Source organism: Myotis lucifugus, unplaced genomic scaffold, assembly GCF_000147115.1.
Source record: "Myotis lucifugus unplaced genomic scaffold, Myoluc2.0 scaffold_186, whole genome shotgun sequence".
NCBI lineage: Eukaryota > Metazoa > Chordata > Mammalia > Chiroptera > Vespertilionidae > Myotis > Myotis lucifugus.
Window position 1 is genome coordinate 20106 of NW_005871234.1, and position 17971 is coordinate 38076.

At 38.8% G+C, this 17971-nt stretch overlaps 1 protein-coding gene across 7 annotated transcripts in view; it reads left to right on the plus strand.

Moving 5' to 3' along the window:
* Window positions 1-17971, plus strand: part of ZNF638 (zinc finger protein 638) — an 81459-nt gene that overhangs the window by 5116 nt on the left and 58372 nt on the right. For all 7 annotated transcript variants that reach the window (XM_006096754.3, XM_023760644.1, XM_023760646.1 and 4 more), the window contains exons 2-3: window positions 9545-11060; window positions 15353-15414. In XM_006096754.3, coding sequence (XP_006096816.1) covers window positions 9747-11060; window positions 15353-15414 — 1376 coding nt within the window. In that variant the 5' untranslated portion in view covers window positions 9545-9746. The remainder of the gene's footprint in view (window positions 1-9544; window positions 11061-15352; window positions 15415-17971) is intronic.

Below are 17971 nucleotides of genomic sequence, written 5' to 3' on the forward strand. Positions count from 1 at the left end.
CCGGGATCAGCAAGACTGGGGGCAGTGCCCAAACCCCCTGATCGCCCTGTGGCTCTGTGAGTGACAGGGGGCGGGGCCACAACCTCCCTATCCGCCCTGCTCTGTTCGTGACAGGGGAAGGTGCCCCAACCCCCTGATCAGCCCTGCTCTGTGCCTGATAGGGGGAGCTCCCCAATCCCCTGATCGCCCTGCGGCTCTGTGTTTGACAGGGTGCGGCGCAGCAACCCCCTGATCGGCCCTGCTCTGTGTGTGACAGGGTGCGGCGCCCCAACCCCCCCTCCCCCCCGCCCACGGGCCCTGCTCTGTGTGTGACAGGGTAGAGCCATAACCTCCCCATTGGCCCTGCCCTGAGTGTGACAGGATGCAGCGCCCCAACCCCCTGATCCGCCCTGCTCTGTGTGTGACAGGGGGCGGTGCCCCAACTCCCCTATCGGCCCTACTCTGTGAGTGATTGGGGGGAGCTCCTCAACCCCCTGATTGGCCCTGCTCTGTGCATGACAGGGGGGAGCTCCTCAACCCCCTGATGGGCCCTGCTCTGTGCGTGACAGGGGTGAGCTCCCCAACCCCCTGATTGACCCTGCTCTGTGTGTGACAGGGTACGGAGCCCCAACCCCCCTGATGGGCCCTGCTCTGTGAGTGACAGGGGGCAGCGCCCCAACCCCATGATTGGCCCTGCTCTGTGAGTAACAGGGGGCAGCGCCCCAAACCCTGATCGGCCCTGCTCTGTCGTGACGGGTGGCGCCGCAACCTCCCCATCGACCCTGCCTTGAGTGTGACAGGGGGTGGTGCCCCAACCCCCCAATCGGCCTACCCTGAGCGTGACTAGGGGTGGCATCGCAACCTCCCGATCCGCCCTGTTTTTGTGTATGACGGAAGGGGGGCCCCAACCCCACAATCAGACCTCTTTGGAGCTAGACAGGGGCTGCCACCTAGGGATTGGGCGTGCCCTCTGCCACCCGGGAGCAGGCCTAAGCCAGCAGGTCGTTATTCTCCCGAGGGGTCCCAGACTGCGAGAGGGCACAGGCCGGGCTGGGGGACCCCCCCCCCCCAGTGCACAAATTTTTGTGCACTGGGCCTCTAGTCCTATATAATAAAGAGCTAATATGCAAATGGTCCTCATGCCAGAACTGCTCAGACACTCAACACTGGGGCAAGAGGAATGGGGACCAGCCAGGCTGCAGCCCGGGAGAGGACAAGCCGCCGCCCATGGTCCCCTGTGCCTGTGTCCGGCCAGAGGGAGGGAATCCTGGGTCCCAGGTGCAGGGCGAAGCACAGGCGGTTAGGGGCGATCAGGCAGGCGAGCGGTTAGGAGCCAGTGGTCCCCGATTGCAAGAGGCAGTCGGACAACCCCCTAGGGGTCCTGGATTGGAGAGAGTGCAGGCCGGGCTGAGGGACCCCCCTACCTGCTGTGCATGAATTTCGTGCATTTGGCCTCTAGTCTTCTATATAATAAAGAGCTAATATGCTAATGGTCATGACGCCCTCATGCGTAATGACCGATCAGGAGGCTGCGTGCACAGCAAGCACTGGTGGGCAGGGACTTGCGAGAGGCTGCATCCCATCCCCAGCCCTGTGCCAGCCCGGGGACATGAGGCTCGCATCTCTGACCCCAGCACCAGCCCTGGGGCTTGAAGGGGGTGGGGCTGGCCAGGTCTGGGCCTTGCCCAATGGGGGTAGGTCCGGCCAGGTCTGGGTCTCACGTGATTTTGAGGTGCGTGTGGGTCGGCAGGGACTTGACTCTAGGTCCCCGAGGTGCGCTCTAGACTCTGACAGGAGGGAGATTTTCATACACATTTTACTAATTTTCTTTCCTCTTTGACACTTCTATTATAGTGAAAGGGCAAATAGCAATATTAAAATATTTCCTCTAATCCCCCTTTTTAAAATATATTTTATTGGTTTTTTACAGAGAGGAATGGGGGAGAGAGAGAGAGTGTTAGAAACATCGATGAGAGAGTAACATCGACCAGCTGCCTCCTGCACACCTCCCACTGGGGATGCGTCCACAACCAAGGTACATGCCCTTGACTGGAATCGAACCTGGGACCTTTCAGTCCGCAGGCCGATACTCTATCCACTGAGCCAAACCATTTACGGCTCTAATCCCTTTTAATGTGCACAAATTTCGTGCACCGGGCCACTGGTATATAACTAAGAAGTTAGGTAGTCCAGTGTTGGATTTAAAACTTTGGGCCATTAACTATTTTTGAATGAAGTAAAGCCCTGGCTGACAGGAATTCCCTGTAGGTTTCACTCTTTTTCTTCCCTCTTGTCCTACGCGCGCACACACACACACACACACACACACACACACACACCACACATCTGCCCTTCCCTCCGAACTATTTGAGAGAGGTTGCCTACATTGTGCTCCTCTACTCTAGTTTATTTTCTAAGAATAGAATATTTTCTTTCTTAGTCATAGTATAGTTACTATCTCCATAAATTTAACATTAATAAAACTCTTTAATTTACCATATTTTGATTTTGTTAATTGACCCAGTAATGTACTTTATATCAGTTTCTGTTTTTGTTTTTAATATTTTATTGATTTTTTTTTTTTTTTTTACAGAGAGGAAGGGAGAGGGATAGAGAGTTAGAAACATCGATCAGCTGCCTCCTGCACACCCCCTACTGGGGATGTGCCCACAACCAAGGTACATGCCCTTTGACCGAATCAAACCTGGACCTTTCAGTCCACAGGCCTATGCTCTATCTACTGCATATCAGTTTCTGTTTTTGTCTCTCCTCCCCCGCCCCATCCCCCAGTATAGGATCAGTCTAGGATTAAATAATTGCCTTTAGTTTTCATGTCTCTTTAGTCTTCTTTACTCTAGAATATTTCCATAACCTTTCTTTATCTCTGAAATTGACATTTTTGAAGAATATCAAAGTGTTTGATTTCTCCCCTCACCCCCACCTTCTTGAATTAACTGACTTGTGGAAAGACATTTTAGGATTATGCAACTGTTCTACTCTTCATCAAAATTTCACTCTGGACTTAACATGCACAGATGATTCTTACCTAAACCAATCTTTATTATGATGGGTACAAAAATGATGATTTCTTCCATCTAAGCTGTCTCTCTACAAATACATTGCTCTATTGGTATGGAGTTAAGAACCCCTGGTTTTCTCAGTGGTTTATAAGGTTTATAATTTACTGCTATCCCGTTCTTCTTACTTGCTCCTATTTTATATCTATATGTTTGTCTTCCACAGTGAGAACCATGGCTCTCACCACTATCAAAACATTTACTTGCTCAATCTTATATCTAAAGTAATTTCAGAATTCTTTTACCTATCCACTACAAAAAACCCCCACCAAATCCCACAAAAAAAAACCTAAAAAAGATAAGAATCTGTTTGTAACTCTCCCCTTTCTCCTAGCTACCCTAAATTGAGGGTATATAAATCAAATAATGGTTTTGTAACTAACTTGCATTAGGGCTTTTCTTTTAAATGTTTTTATTGATTTTAGAGAGGAACAGATAGAAATGTCAGTTGGCTCATTCACGCCCCTTACTGGTGATCAGGTCCCAAAACTAGGCATGTGCCATGACCTGGAATCAAACAGGTGACCTCTTGGTGCATGGGGTGATGCTCAAGCCACAACTGAGCCACACTGGCCAGGCACATTAGTTTTCTTTTTCCCCTTCAGTGGGTTAAAGTATTCATTCCAAAAATGATTGAATTAGTATGCTTTTAATTTTAGATTTTTCCCTCTTTCCCATTCTTGTTTTAATTTTTAAAAAATGTAGCCGAAACCGGTTTGGCTCAGTGGATAGAGCGTCGGCCTGCGGACTGAAGGGTCCCGGGTTCGATTCCGGTCAAGGGCATGTACCTGGGTTGCGGGCACATCCCCAGTAGGGGGTGTGCAGAGGCAGTTGATCGATGTTCTTCTTTCATCGATGTTTCTAACTCTCTATCCCTCTCCCTTCCTCTCTGTAAAAAATCAATAAAATATATTTTAAAAAAATGTAGATTGTTAACATTTTTTAAGAGTCAAAACTATGTAATAAGATGTCCTCCATGAAATATTCCCCTTTTTAAAAAGCCTTTCTATTACTTCTACAGGTAACCAGCTTTAATGTTTTCTATGTTATCCTACCTATGCATTTTTTTTGGTAACCATAAACAGATATGTGTTTTCTTATTTCCATTTCTTATACAAAAGTAACATACTAAATATGCTTTTTTGTACCTTGTAAAGAGTTTAAGATATTTGGCACTTTATCCATAATTAACGATTTTGGGAACCTACTGTAGGCAAATGGGAACATTTTTTGGATTGTGCATTTCATGAAAGAAGTGAACAACCAAATGGCAGGCATGGCAAGTATGCAGTTAGACTTCAGGAACCATTGGAAGTTGATAGCTGAATGTCTTCAGTACTGTAGTTACCTCTTGGTCTTGCTTATCTCTGTTGTATTGACTACATTTTGTTTCAGTTTTGTGCTTTCTCACTAAAATAGTAAATATGCTGTCAACAACATTTGAATTTTATCAGCATCCATCACTTTTCCCATTCCTGATTTTGTTTTTTAATCTTCACCCCAGGATATTTTTCCATTGATTTTTATAGAGAGTAGAAGACAGAGGGAAAGACAGAAATATCGATGAGAGAGAAACACATCAATTGGTTGCCTCCTGCACGAGCCCCAACCAGGGCCTGGGCCAGGGAGAAGCCTGCAACCGAGATGAATAGTAGCATTCCTTTTTTTACATATGCATAATATGGATATACTTTAGTTTATTCAGCCAACTTCCAGTTTCTGCAAACCCTCTTAATTACAAAAGTGTGAAAAGGGAAAATTCCAGGAGATTTCTAACTATATTTTATCATTTTGGTTTCTTTAATTTTTTATGAAATATTAGCTCCATCTTTAAAACGTAAGTGTTAGTTCTATGAAGGAAGAGATCTGTTCTGGCTTACTAACCTTCTACTTCCTCACCTAAAACAACAATTTTTTTAATTGTATGAATAATAGCTGGATTTGAAATTACTCTGATATATTTATTCTGATATATTTAAAAGATATCCTTAATGACCTGATACTTGATTTTTGGAATTTTATTCCGATGGATCATTTGAGACTGCCATAAATTCCTGTTTCTATCAGGTGTTAGTATTTGCATTTGCATTAAGTAGTTTTACTCTGGGGCATCATTAGTAGGTCTAAAGGTTAAACATGAGAAAGGGGAGAAAAGATGTGAAAAAAGGAAATTGATGGTGTGGGGCTTGCCTTAAATTAGATTTGAAGAAATAAGGCTTCAGAGTTATATAATTGCAAAATGAAATTTATAATGCCTTATAAGTAGAAAGGTTGAAATATAAATATAAACATCTTTTTACTTAAAGCATTTGGAGTGAATGGGAATGATAGCTGTAAGAAGGTTAAACGGTAACTTACCTCAATGATTAAAAATGTGCTTTACACTTTAAGAGTAATGCAAGTGAAATATGAATATACTTAAATTTCGTTCATAAAGAAAATTACATAAGTTTTTTTTTTTTTTTTACCCATTGAAGATAGTGTTATTTGAAATACAGATTGTAGGCAGACTTTTTATTAGAGTTTCAAAAATGTATTTGTCAGTTCTTGCTAATGCCCAACATTGTGTTTCATGCTTTGATTTAAAATTTACATCATTATAGTGAGAATAGAAATGCAGATAGCTATATAAGTTCTCGTTAGTGATGTTTTGATGAACTACATTGTTGGAAACTTTTCTACCAGGATTAGAAATGATACGGTGTAGCGTAAGAAGGTGTTTGATGATTCTATATTAGTGAATTACTGTCTGAAAATGTTACTAGATACAAACAAAAGGAAATAAAACCTGCTAGACTTAAACGTCTGACATTTGGAAGGAGTCTTGGGATAAAAGTTAGGAGAAGTGTTGGCTTAAAGTACAGGAGGATTAAATAAACTTATTCTCAGAGAGGAGGTTGGTGGAGGATACCTGTCGAATGTGACATTTGTGTGTAATGATGGATTTTCCACGATACTCATGCCAAGAGAGAAATTTTCGTATTTTTGGCTAGCAGGTCCTGGATTCAGAATGCTTAATAAATTACTATGGCTGAACAGGCCTCTAATTTGTCTTACCGAGAGATGGGAGAGGTCTCTTTGGGGAGCTAAGACTGTTAATTTTGTCCTCATTATATTAGATTTCACAATGGACTAATGATATGGGAAGTCGGGGGTGATCTTTTTAAGGCTCCTATAAGCAAACAAGCCAAACCTCTGCTTATTGATAGTTGAAATTCTTTAGTTAGGAAAAGGCCTTTTAATTCTTCTGTTTGTATATATTTTAGACTGTTGCGTGAAAGACTGGTGTCTTTTCAGGACTGATTTCAGTGATTACACACTGGTACAGATATGCCAGTTGTTAAAATATTGAAATAATTTTGCCATGATTTGTAAATAGCTGTTACCCCGAAAGTGGGTGGACTTCTACTTTCCCCACCTTAGTACTTTCTTCCTGAGGACCGCCCTACCATCACCTTGTACACAGCAACTAAAAACTTAAGGGCAGTGGACGAAGGAGGGCTCATATTGCTGTTGATTATTCATTGCTTGTGCTTTACTAATTACTAAATATTCCAAATATCACTCCTGGGTATACACATGAAGGAAAACTCAAGATTGAGAAGTGCAAAATGAAAAAAAGGTTTTTGGTAAACAACAGTGCACCTCAGAGCCTTTAATATGCAATAATTATTGTGCCCCTCTGAGAAGGGTAGCACAAGAGCATTTCACACTCTCTTGACCAGGGAACTCCTTTGTAGAAGACCTACAATCTTACAGGACTCTGGTTTCTGCAGAATACACCATATGAAGGGCTGCTCTCTTGCAGTCTATTAATGTATATTTACATCAGTGTTAAAACAGTGCTGGGAATATTAACGTGCATAGACAGGTTTTTTATTGTTAAGGAATTTAAAATGTGAGTATTTCTAATGATACATGTTCATAATTCTATGTGGTAATTAGATGACTGACTGAAATCTGTTCCTTTTTGGTTTATTATGGGGGAGAAACAATATTTGGAAAAGTTTGTGCTTCTGAAGTTGTGAAAGGAATATTCACCAATTCAGGAAAATAGTGCAGAAAGAGTATAACTGGATGACAAACTGCTTGCATAAGTGATTATTTTTAAGGACTGGGTCAATACAGAGTTGTTCTTAGAAGTATTTTTATTTTATAGAAGGTAGGTACAGTTCATATGATTTATGATTGTTTAAAAAGACCTGGAATTTGTGATAAATGAACATTATTTACAGAAAATTTGGATATCATTGTTTAGTAACTAGTGTCTGCTGCTTGCACCTAGTGAATTAGACGCCTACATAATACTTAATGTATTTTTGTGTTTACTCTAATTTGAAAATAGTCCTTGTCAAGTATGAGGACTTTGGATATGATAATTCAAATAGCTTAACAAATATTTGAGGGTATAACAAGTAAGAGTAGAGTTATATCCTCGGGAGATAAGACAACAGTGAGCATGCCTTCAATTGAGACTAGGTTGTTGAAAAAGACTGCATTCATATGAACACAAAAACAAGATAGTAAAAGGTACAAGTCCCAAAATGGTATAAGCAATAAAGTTTGTTGGAAGACTCACTCTGAGCCTTGGTGGTCAAGGAAGATTTAATGGAAACTGACCTTGAAGAATGAGTAAAATCAAATAAATCAGGTCAAGGCAAAGTTGTTTCCTTCATGTGTTTTGATTGGAAGAGATGAAGGGAGGAAAGAAGAGAGGAATAGGAGCAATGGCCTAGCTGGAATAAGTGTTTGGTAAAATTAGGAGGGTAGAAATTGACTAGGTTGATTATACTTTCCACATAAAACTAAGACGTAAAGGGAATGAGATTCTCTTGGATTGTTTAATAGAGGGTGATGTGGCAAGAATGTCCTTTTATAAAAATTAAATGTAGTGGCAGCCTGTGAGATGGTTGGAAGGAAGAGTGTTATCAGATAAAGCCTATATGTTCCCACCCTGCATTTCTATTGGATATCAAAGTAGGGGGACTTGATCGAAATAGGCATGGTCTGTGTTTGTTTGTTTTTTTTTTTTTTAACTAAAAGGGCCAGCCAGTCCTTTGACCGCTGACCTTGGTCCTGAATGATAGCTAAAGTGCAATTTCTTTGAGAACTGGCTTGGAGTGAGTTATGCTGCATTCCGAAGGGTTGGGCAGCAACCAGTTTTAACTAATACAGTGCCTGGGAACTGCAAGATATTCTTGCTCACATCTACTGGTAGTTAAGAGCATGGATTATGGGGCCAAAATACTTGGAATGCACATCTTGGCCTGGCCACTTATCTATGTAAGTTACTTAATTAACACATTGCAGTCGGATCAAGATAATTCTCGCTTCATATTACACAGTGTTTTACAAAGTATCATACTTTAAAAAGATATTAGCTTGTAAGAACATGTAATAAATAACTTCAAAATGCAATGGCTATTTAATTTTAACGCATGTCTTTAACATTTATGTAAAACGTTTTTTGTACCGGTTCATTAGAAACTTACCTGGCCACTGGGTAAAGCTAGCAATAAAACTACTGGTCCGAAATGTGTTAACTTCTCTGTGCCTTAGTATCCTCCTCGTAAAAGTGTGCATATCTCGGGGTTGTTGTGAGAAATGAATCAGTCTGTGTAAAGTACATGTACAGTACTCTATAACACTATAGTTAATCATTATTATTGTCCATATATACAGGGGTAGGCAAAAGTAGGTTTATAGGTGTAATACAAATAAAATAATGTAATAATAATACAAGAATAAACTGTTTCATGTACTCACAATTGTAAACCTACTTTTGCCCACCCCTATATTTGTCTATATGCTCACCTTGGAGGGAATCCAAGAGAAAGGTGATTGGTTTTGTTGCATATTTTTCTGTATGTTATAATCAAATACATTCTATTGCACACTATTTTGTCAGCCTCTGTAGTCAAGTTATTGGTGACAAGTTTGCATCTTAAAAGAAACAACTGTTTAACAGCAGAACCTTAAGCATAATCTAATTGCTATATGGAATTTAATTAGCTGTGGTTCCAAGGAAGGTGTGTCTTAGAGAAATGGGTCTTGTAAAATTTTAAGTTTACAGTTCCTATTTTCATTGTTTGTACATCTGATAACATAAATATTAAGTGTGTGTGCGCATTTCTAAGTATTTAATGCTTTCATCTTTTTTTCCCTCCATATTAAAGCATGAAATAATCCCATTTTTCAAGATTATTTAGGAGTTGTAATTATCGCTCAGCACCTAGGACAGCACCCAATGTAACAGTATGCTTGAACCTCTGGCTTGAGGTTTGTTTGGGTTTGTGTTCTGAATTTGGAAGAAAAGAAGAGAAAGTTTTTGGGAAAGTTTAAAATCCTTGTAAGCACTTAATCTCAACGTGTATGAAATGCAGAATCCTTTCATGGCTTTGTTTCAAAATGTTTTACACTGGCTATAGACCCCACTTCATGAAGTAGTTTGAGTTAAAATGATCTAATATTTGTGTTTTAACTTTCAGCTTTGTGTTATTCTTGGAAAATTTCGCACCACTTGTGAATTCCTTGAACCTGGGCATTGCAAACCCACTTCTGTTGGGCCCATCTCCTTTGCACATTGCTCAGATTAAGACTCAATTGGCGCTTCAGCAGCTGAATGCCGTTGCCTCACATAGTTCAACACCACCTTATACTTTATTAAATCAGGCTTTATTGAAAATAGCCATGTCGAGACCCAGGTTTAATCCTCGAGGAAACTTTCCACTTCAGAGGCCACGAGCACCTAACCCTCCTGGGATGAGGCCTCCAGGACCATTTATGAGGCCGGGAGCTATGGGTCTTCCAAGATTTTACCCAGCAGGGAGAGCCCGTGGAATTCCACCCAGATTTGCTGGCCATGAACCTTATCAGAACATGGGACCACAGAGAATGAATGTTCAGGTAACTCAGCACCGAACTGATCCAAGATTGACCAAAGAAAAATTGGATTTTCATGAAGCACAACAAAAGAAAGAGAAGCCTCATGGTAGCCGGTGGGATGATGAGTCTCATATACCTGCATCAGTGGGAGTGAAACAGAGTCCTATAACACAGGTTACAGAGCAGAGTCCTAAAGTGCAGAGCCGCTATACAAAAGAGAGTGCCTCAAGTATCTTAGCAAGTTTTGGATTATCTAATGAAGATTTAGAAGAACTCAGTCGCTATCCTGATGAACAGCTAACTCCTGAAAATATGCCATTAATTCTTCGGGATATAAGAATGCGAAAAATGGGGCGCCGATTACCTAATTTACCTTCTCAGAGCAGAAGTAAAGAAACACTTGGTAGCGAGGCAGTTTCAAGTAATGTGATTGATTATGGGCATGCAAGCAAATATGGCTATACAGAAGATCCACTTGAAGCACGTATTTATGATCCTGAAATTCCAACTGATGAGGTCAAGAATGATTTTCGGTCACAGCAGAGCATTTCTGCATCTGTTCCTGCACCAAATGTGATATGTAATTCTATGTTTCCTGTTGAAGATGTGTTTCGACAGATGGACTTCCCCGGTGAGTCCTCCAATAATCAGTCCTTTTTCCCAGTTGAGAGTGGAACTAAGATGCCAGGCTTACACATTACAGGAAGACAGCCAGTCCTTGAACCTGTAAAATGTGTCAGCCAGTCCATTAGCCAAACAGTTAACCAGGCAATGAGTTGGTCTCTGATTCCTCCATCTATGAACCAGCAACCTTTTTCATCGGAATTAATTCCAGCTGTAAGCCAGCAAGAGCGGATCCCACGTGAGCCTGTGATTAATTCATCTAATGTCCACAGACCAGGAGGAAATAAAAAGAATTATCAGTCGGAGGCTGACATCCCCATTCGGTCTCCCTTTGGGATTGTGAAAGCATCCTGGCTCCCCAAGCTTTCCCATGCTGATGTCCAAAAGATGAAGAGACTCCCAACTCCTTCTATGATGAATGACTATTATGCAGCATCTCCAAGAATATTTCCACATTTCTGTTCTCTCTGTAACGTAGAATGTAGTCATTTGAAGGTGAGTGTTTTTAAACATCACTGTATAATGATACACAGCGCCCAAGTTTCCACTATTCTCAAGTACATTGGTGTTAACTAGGCATTAAGGAAATAGCAGAAGTTAATTTTGATTGCAACATCAACACTTAGTTGTAATCTAAGTAGTCCTGGCCTAAGTACTGAATTGAGTGTTAGGCTTTCTGTATTCCTGTAACTGGGCACACTACATGGTTCGTCTATTTATTTTGAACTTTTGATTAGTTATCCCAGAAATTTATGCAGCATAAAATTTATATAACATAAACTGTATCCTTATAAGACAATGTCACGTAAGTCACTTTAAATAAGAGAATATGTTAGTATAAAAATAAAAAGTTGGAATAAAACATTTGTACTATACACTTTGAAGAGACAGTATGTTGTAGCCTTGCATGTATCTACGTGTCTTGGGCTAAAGACAATGTCAATTTAATAATTTTCTGACTATCTGGTCTAGGATTTTTAGTGTTTTATGAGAAGGAGCTTCCTAACTTAATCATAGCAAAATTGAGTCGAGTTATTTGGAGACTAACTGTGGGGTCAGCAAATAGAGCGTAAAATGATAAAAATTTTGAGAGAAATATTTTAAAAATAAAGAAGCTTTAAGTATCTTCATGGTTAGTACAGTTAGAAGGAAGCGTTTTACAGAGGTGCTGAGGAGTAATGTAGAATACTGTTAGTAATCATTGGTAGATTTGAGTAGGAATTTCCAAGTATGTTTTATTTACTTATATATATTTGGAAACCACTGTTTCTTCTACTTACTGATGTGATTTGTAGATTTAGATCATAAATGGCCAAGAAGAAATGTACTTCTCATGGTAATAAGCATTGATTCAAGGCCATAGCATTGTATACTTTGAATAGGCTTAAAAATCTATAGGTATTAATTCTCTTGTTTTTTCTCCTTCCAATGCTGCCTTTTTATTGTCTATTACCCACTCATCAGGTTTCAGCCAACAAGAATCTGATACCTAGAGCTGATGCTTTTGTCATAAGGTTAACTCCAGCAAAGGAAAGCAGCATTCTACCTCATTTTAGCCAGATTTACTGAGTTCTGATAAAATAATAGTTGCCTGACTCTGCCAAAGAGGATAGCAAAGTCTTGAAAAATCTCAGAATAATTTATAACACTTAGTTATAATCTGTAAGTACTCCTGGCCTAAGTACTGAAGTGAGTGTTAGGCTTTCTGTATTCCATTTATTTTGAACTTTCAGTTAGTCATGATGAATCCAAGGAAAATACCTTAAAATAAAGAACTTAAAAGTTTTCATTTTTATTCTGTAGAGTAGAAAAGGTATACATTTGTTCAATTGGTATTTATTGATTACTAGTTTTATACAATCCGATATTAGGTGCTAGGGCAGAGTTGAAGAACTATAGAAAATTTAGATGTTCTTAACAGTTTATAGAGTCTCACTGCCTCCTAATTACACACCTCAGGAATTAAAAAATAATTCAGGACAACAAATGATTTGGTGATTGTTTTTATCTTGTTTGGATTTGCTTAAGGGAGAGATACTTCATATTTTTATTTTTATTTCAGGCTTATATCAATTCAGGCCAGCATTATCTAATTTCCTATTATGTATTTAGCACTATGTAATAAAAAGAAGTATGAATATACTTTGACATCAAGAAACTTGTATAGTTTAGTTAAATAAGACTAATTGAGTGATGGTGACTAGCTGCACTAAATCTCTCTGGACTTGAATGATCTGGGAGGGAGGACTTCGTGGAATAAGTTGAAGGTGGGTCCTGAATGATGAATAGGCTTTAGTGTACCTGGGGGAGGAGGAATTAATTTCAGATGAGAGCAACAAATAAAAGTACAAAGAGACTTGAAAAGCTAGCCTAAGAAGTTTAGACTTAAGGTGAGAGGCATTAGGAAACTAATTAAGGTTCTTGCTATGTGACATGTAAAAAGTATATTTTAGGGAGATAAATGTCTTTGACATGTGCAAGGTGAATAGGAATGAGAAGAGATAGATAGAGCAGGGCACTAATTTGAGGCTTCCCTAGTGAAAGACTGGGTTAATATAATAAAAGTAAAATTTAGAGTAGAAAAGAAATCATTTAGTGATCACTAGAGTTTACTGAGATTGATTGCCATTTAAGACAAACACCTTTTAACAGAACAACATCTAATCAATGTTTCACTACTAGATGACTAAGTGATAGGAATTTGTGAACAAACATGGATTTACATGATACAAACTACTACTCTTGTTTCTGTGATATATTTTATTGCCTTGTATGAGTGCATATATATGACATTACGAATATGTGGCATATAAACTATCAATTGCAAATTTTTTCTTGCAAAGTAACATTTGGCAATATGCTCCCCACCTCTGGAGTCTTTAAAAATGTACCCTGAAAAAGGCAACTATATAATGTGAAATGTATTTCTATTTCTAAATTGGGATTTAGATGTTGGAGGAGGAGCTGTCCTGGGTTTAGAAGGTATGTTTGTTTTACTATCCTTGGTTACGAAGGCTGTGTTTGGTTTAAAAGCTGTCTTTCTGACTGAAATAATTCAGTTGAGAAAGGACTTACTGGCAAGATATTTTTGAGGTAGCTGGAGGATAGTGAGTGAGCTCTGATACTGGTAGATATTTTCAGTTTAATTCTGGGCCCTCTCAACTCTATAGTCCTTGTAGCATGTCCTGCTTCTTTGGAGAGGCAGTACTGCTTTGGGACCTTCTTTTAATCTTCATACTGTTAATAGAAGTCTCAAAACTGGGGTGGCATAGATATATTTACTGAGCTTAAAGCAAGTAATGTCAGCAAGTGAGTGGACCTATTAAAAAAAAGTAGAGTGGGACATGTGTATATGTGTGTGTAGAACTGGAGAGAATATGCTTTAAATAGGGCAGCTATCAACATCAGCTGGTAGTTGCTATAGAGAATACATGTCCAATATTATGTCCTTATTTATTTATTTTTAAGAAAAGCTGGGAATCTAGATTTGGGGGTAAAATCTCTGGATTTTTCAATGTTGGCAACTTATTCATATAAAACACTTGATAGTTCAAATAAATCATACCCAATCCACTACTGCCAATGTGTCTGTTTGATGTGAACAGTGTCCAGTTACTGTCAAAGACATGGGTTTAGCAGTTTTAGAGACTCGATAATTGCCAATCTCTACAAGCTTTCTACTTGTATCACTGAGCAAGATGTGCAAACATTTCTTTTTTGCAATGCACAATTGGTTCCATGGCTTAATGAAATAGTTTAGGGTTTGTCATAACCTGTTGTTGAATATTGCAAGTAGCATTCACTTATTTTCAGATAGTTCTTGACAAGGCAGATTCTATAAATAGTGTCAGCTGTGGTTTTAACTGGAAATTTCTAGTTCATCTTTAGCAATAACAGAATAAAGTGTTTTTGAAATGGAAATGAGTAACATTTTTCTCAAGGAAAGTTTTCAAATATAGAACTGTTTAGTAAGTTTTCTGCCTATCCAAATGCTGGAAAAACAATAAAACATTGAATAATATACATGTTATTTTTAACTGTCACTTGGAGGACTGTATCTTTGAAAACTGTATTGCTTTTTTTTTTTTTTAATCAGATGTATCTTCCAGGAGCTATTTATGGGTAGAGAATGTAATTTTAGGGCAGATTTGTAAAGGAAGTAATGTATAAGAAAGCATTTTGTTTATTGTAAAGCTCTATATGTAAGAGATATTGTGTCTTTGAAATGGTGTTACTTTCCCTTAAATCTTAAAAATAAATTAGATTTGATCATCATCTCTTCATATTTTTACTAATCTTATTCTTTGCCAGTATAGTCTGGAATGGTACTGGCCTATGAGGTATGATTTTTTTATTGTTAATGTTATTAGCTTGAATTTTAGAGGTAAAAGTCATTGAAACCCTATGTTTTGAAGATGCCATTTTATTTATAGGGTTTTTGGTGTTCTCTGGTGTGTTGTTTTTGTATCTGAGATGAATTATTTCTGATCCATGCATTTATTTTCTCCAAGTTTATATATTTGATTTCAAAATGAGTATTTGTGGGTATGATATTTTAAAAAATACTTAAATGTTTAAAATGGCATAAATGAGATATGGTATTAATTGCTTTTGTTTGGAAGCCTTTATTTTTGGTTGTAAAAGATTTTATTGAATAGCCAAATACTATCTGTAACGAGATTTGTTTAATTTTTTGGAGGGAGTATCCTGTAACAACCCAGAAAGCCTAATTCATAATTCAACATGAAAAATATTCTAAATTCAGCACTTTTCTTCTTTTACAATAGGATTGGATTCAGCATCAAAATACATCTACTCATATTGAGAGCTGCCGACAGTTACGTCAACAGTAAGAACAGTTTTTTCTTTTTTATAGGTAGCAAATTTATAAAAGTAGTTAATGCTCAGATATAACTGTTTAATACCTTTCATGTGGTACCTTGGAGAAAAATATTTTTAGAAAGCTATTGCATATTTGAAGTGTTCAATTTATAGAAGTGTATTTAATTTTTTCCAAAAGGAATTAAATATCATTTCTTCTGACTTCTTCCTAATTTAATCTCAGGTATATTTTTTAATATCATTGCTTCATTCCTTACTGGCTTGTGTTCCTTGGAAAGGTTTATCTATTTTTGAGTAGTCATCCATTCTCCTATCTACCCCCCTCCGTACCCCAAATATAAACCATGATAAATAACTAAAAACTACCCATCCCAAACACAGGTATTTAATTTCAGATCTAAAGCTCTCTTCTGGCTTAGAACCTGTTTTCAGAATAAACCTTAAGTAGGAGATGAACAAGCTAGATGTGTTGGTTCCTCAAATTTATTATTTAAAATAGCTCTTTTATTATTATCACTAGTGGCCTGGTGTACAAAACTCATGCACATTAAAAGGGAATTAATTAGAGGAAATATTTTAATATTGCTATTTGCCCTTTCTCTATAATAGAAGTGTCCAGCCAGCTCCACCCCCATTGAGCAACACCAAGACCCGGCCGGCCAGCCCTACCCCCGTCAAGTCCTGCCGGGTGGGGGACACGGCCTCAGGTCACCCGGTACTGGGGAGGGGGGCGTGGCCTCGGGTTCCTTGGCCGGTCACCAGTTCAGTGTCTGAGCCGTGAGGTTGTGATGACCATTTGCATGTTAGCTCTTTATTATATAGGATTACTATTATTATTTCAGAGAGGAAGGGAGAGGTAGAGATAGAAACATCAATGATGAAAGAGAAATACTGATTTGCTTTCTCCTGCATGCCCCCAGCTGGGGGCATGTATCTAGACCGGAAATTGAACCGTGACCTCCTGGATCATAGGTCGATACTCAACTGCTGAGCCATACCAGCCGGGCTCAAATTGATTCTTTAAGTCTTCCACCTTTTTCTTCTTGAAGACAGGGTACCTAAGCAGTTGAAAAGTGTGATTTTAACAGTATTCTCTTATGTACCTTGGAGTAACATAAAATTAAATGTTTTCCCTAGCATCATTAAACATACTGATACAGTTGGATGTCAAGTTCCTTATCACTAGACTTATAGTAATATGTTCTTGGTCAAATAGATCTGTGGCAGCTGTTTTTTGTGGGTTTGTTGTTGTTGTTGTTGTTGTTCTTTATGAAAACATCACCAAATTTTTTTGAGGTTATTTAGGACTCTTGTTGTAAGTGATGAATCTAACTCAAAGTAGTTTTTACTAATAAAGCATGAGAATTTAATATCTCATTTAACTGGGAAGCTTAAAGAGTGGTTCTAGTTTCAAAGCAGTTGAATTGGATGCTTAACAAAAATCAAAGTGTGAGAAATATTTTGGTTTCTTGGCAGTTCTCTTTTGCTTTGGCCACATGAGATCTCAGGCACTCTTTTCTTCACAGAGCGAAGTGACCCCCATAGTTCTGTACTTAAGTGGTCTGTATAGCTAGCAAATTTCAGGAGTTTTTTTTTTAAAAAGTAAACACCTCTTTCCTCATAACTGCTGTAGAAGTCTTTGGTTTGATTCCTTTGGTCTATTCTGAGTTAGTTGTCCATCTCTGAACCAATTATAATGATTGTGGGAACAGGGTATTCTAACTCAGTTATTGTCATGTGCCTACTCCTGGAGTTATGTATGATATAAGCCTTACTTGAATCATAAAGACTAAGAATGGAGATTGGAGTTGCTTCCTTAAATAGATGCTGTGCAGAAAAACATAGGTTATCATACAGATAAAATTGTTACCTGGTAGGCTTTATTGGCACTGTAAATGGAAAATCTCTAAGCCACAAATTTTCCCACAGATACCCAATGGGATGTCTAATTTTTATGAAGGTGAGAGAGTTAGGTAGGAATGAGTTATTTACTCAGGGATTTAGGTAGGAATGGTTTAGTTGCTGTAGATAGGCATTAATGGCAGTAACAGGATTCTAGTTACATGTGCTGTCAGTAATTTACCAGAACAAATGGCATGGGTTTATAAAGTTTTTTCTGTAGATATGCCTATTTTTCCATGCACAGATTTTATTTGTTTGTTTGTTTGTTTGTTTATAATCCTCACCCGAGGATATTTTTTTCATTGATTTTTCAGACAGAGTGGAAGGGAGGGAGGAGGGGGGGAGAGAGAGAGAGAAAGAAACATCGACGAGAAAGAGACACATCTATTGGCCTCGTGCATGTGCCCCGACCTCAGCCGGGGATGGAACTCGCAACTGAGGTACGTGCCCTTGACCGGGAATCGAACCCCAGACCCTTTGGTCCGCGGGCCGACGCTCTACCACTGAGCCAAACCGGCCAGGGCCATGCACATATATTATTAAAACGTGCTTTCCATGCCTGCCACTTTAATACTCTATCCTACATTTTTACCTTTTTTCAAGTTATATGTTCTTGAATAATTCCTTCATGGCTTTCTCTGCAAAAAAATTAACAGATAAAT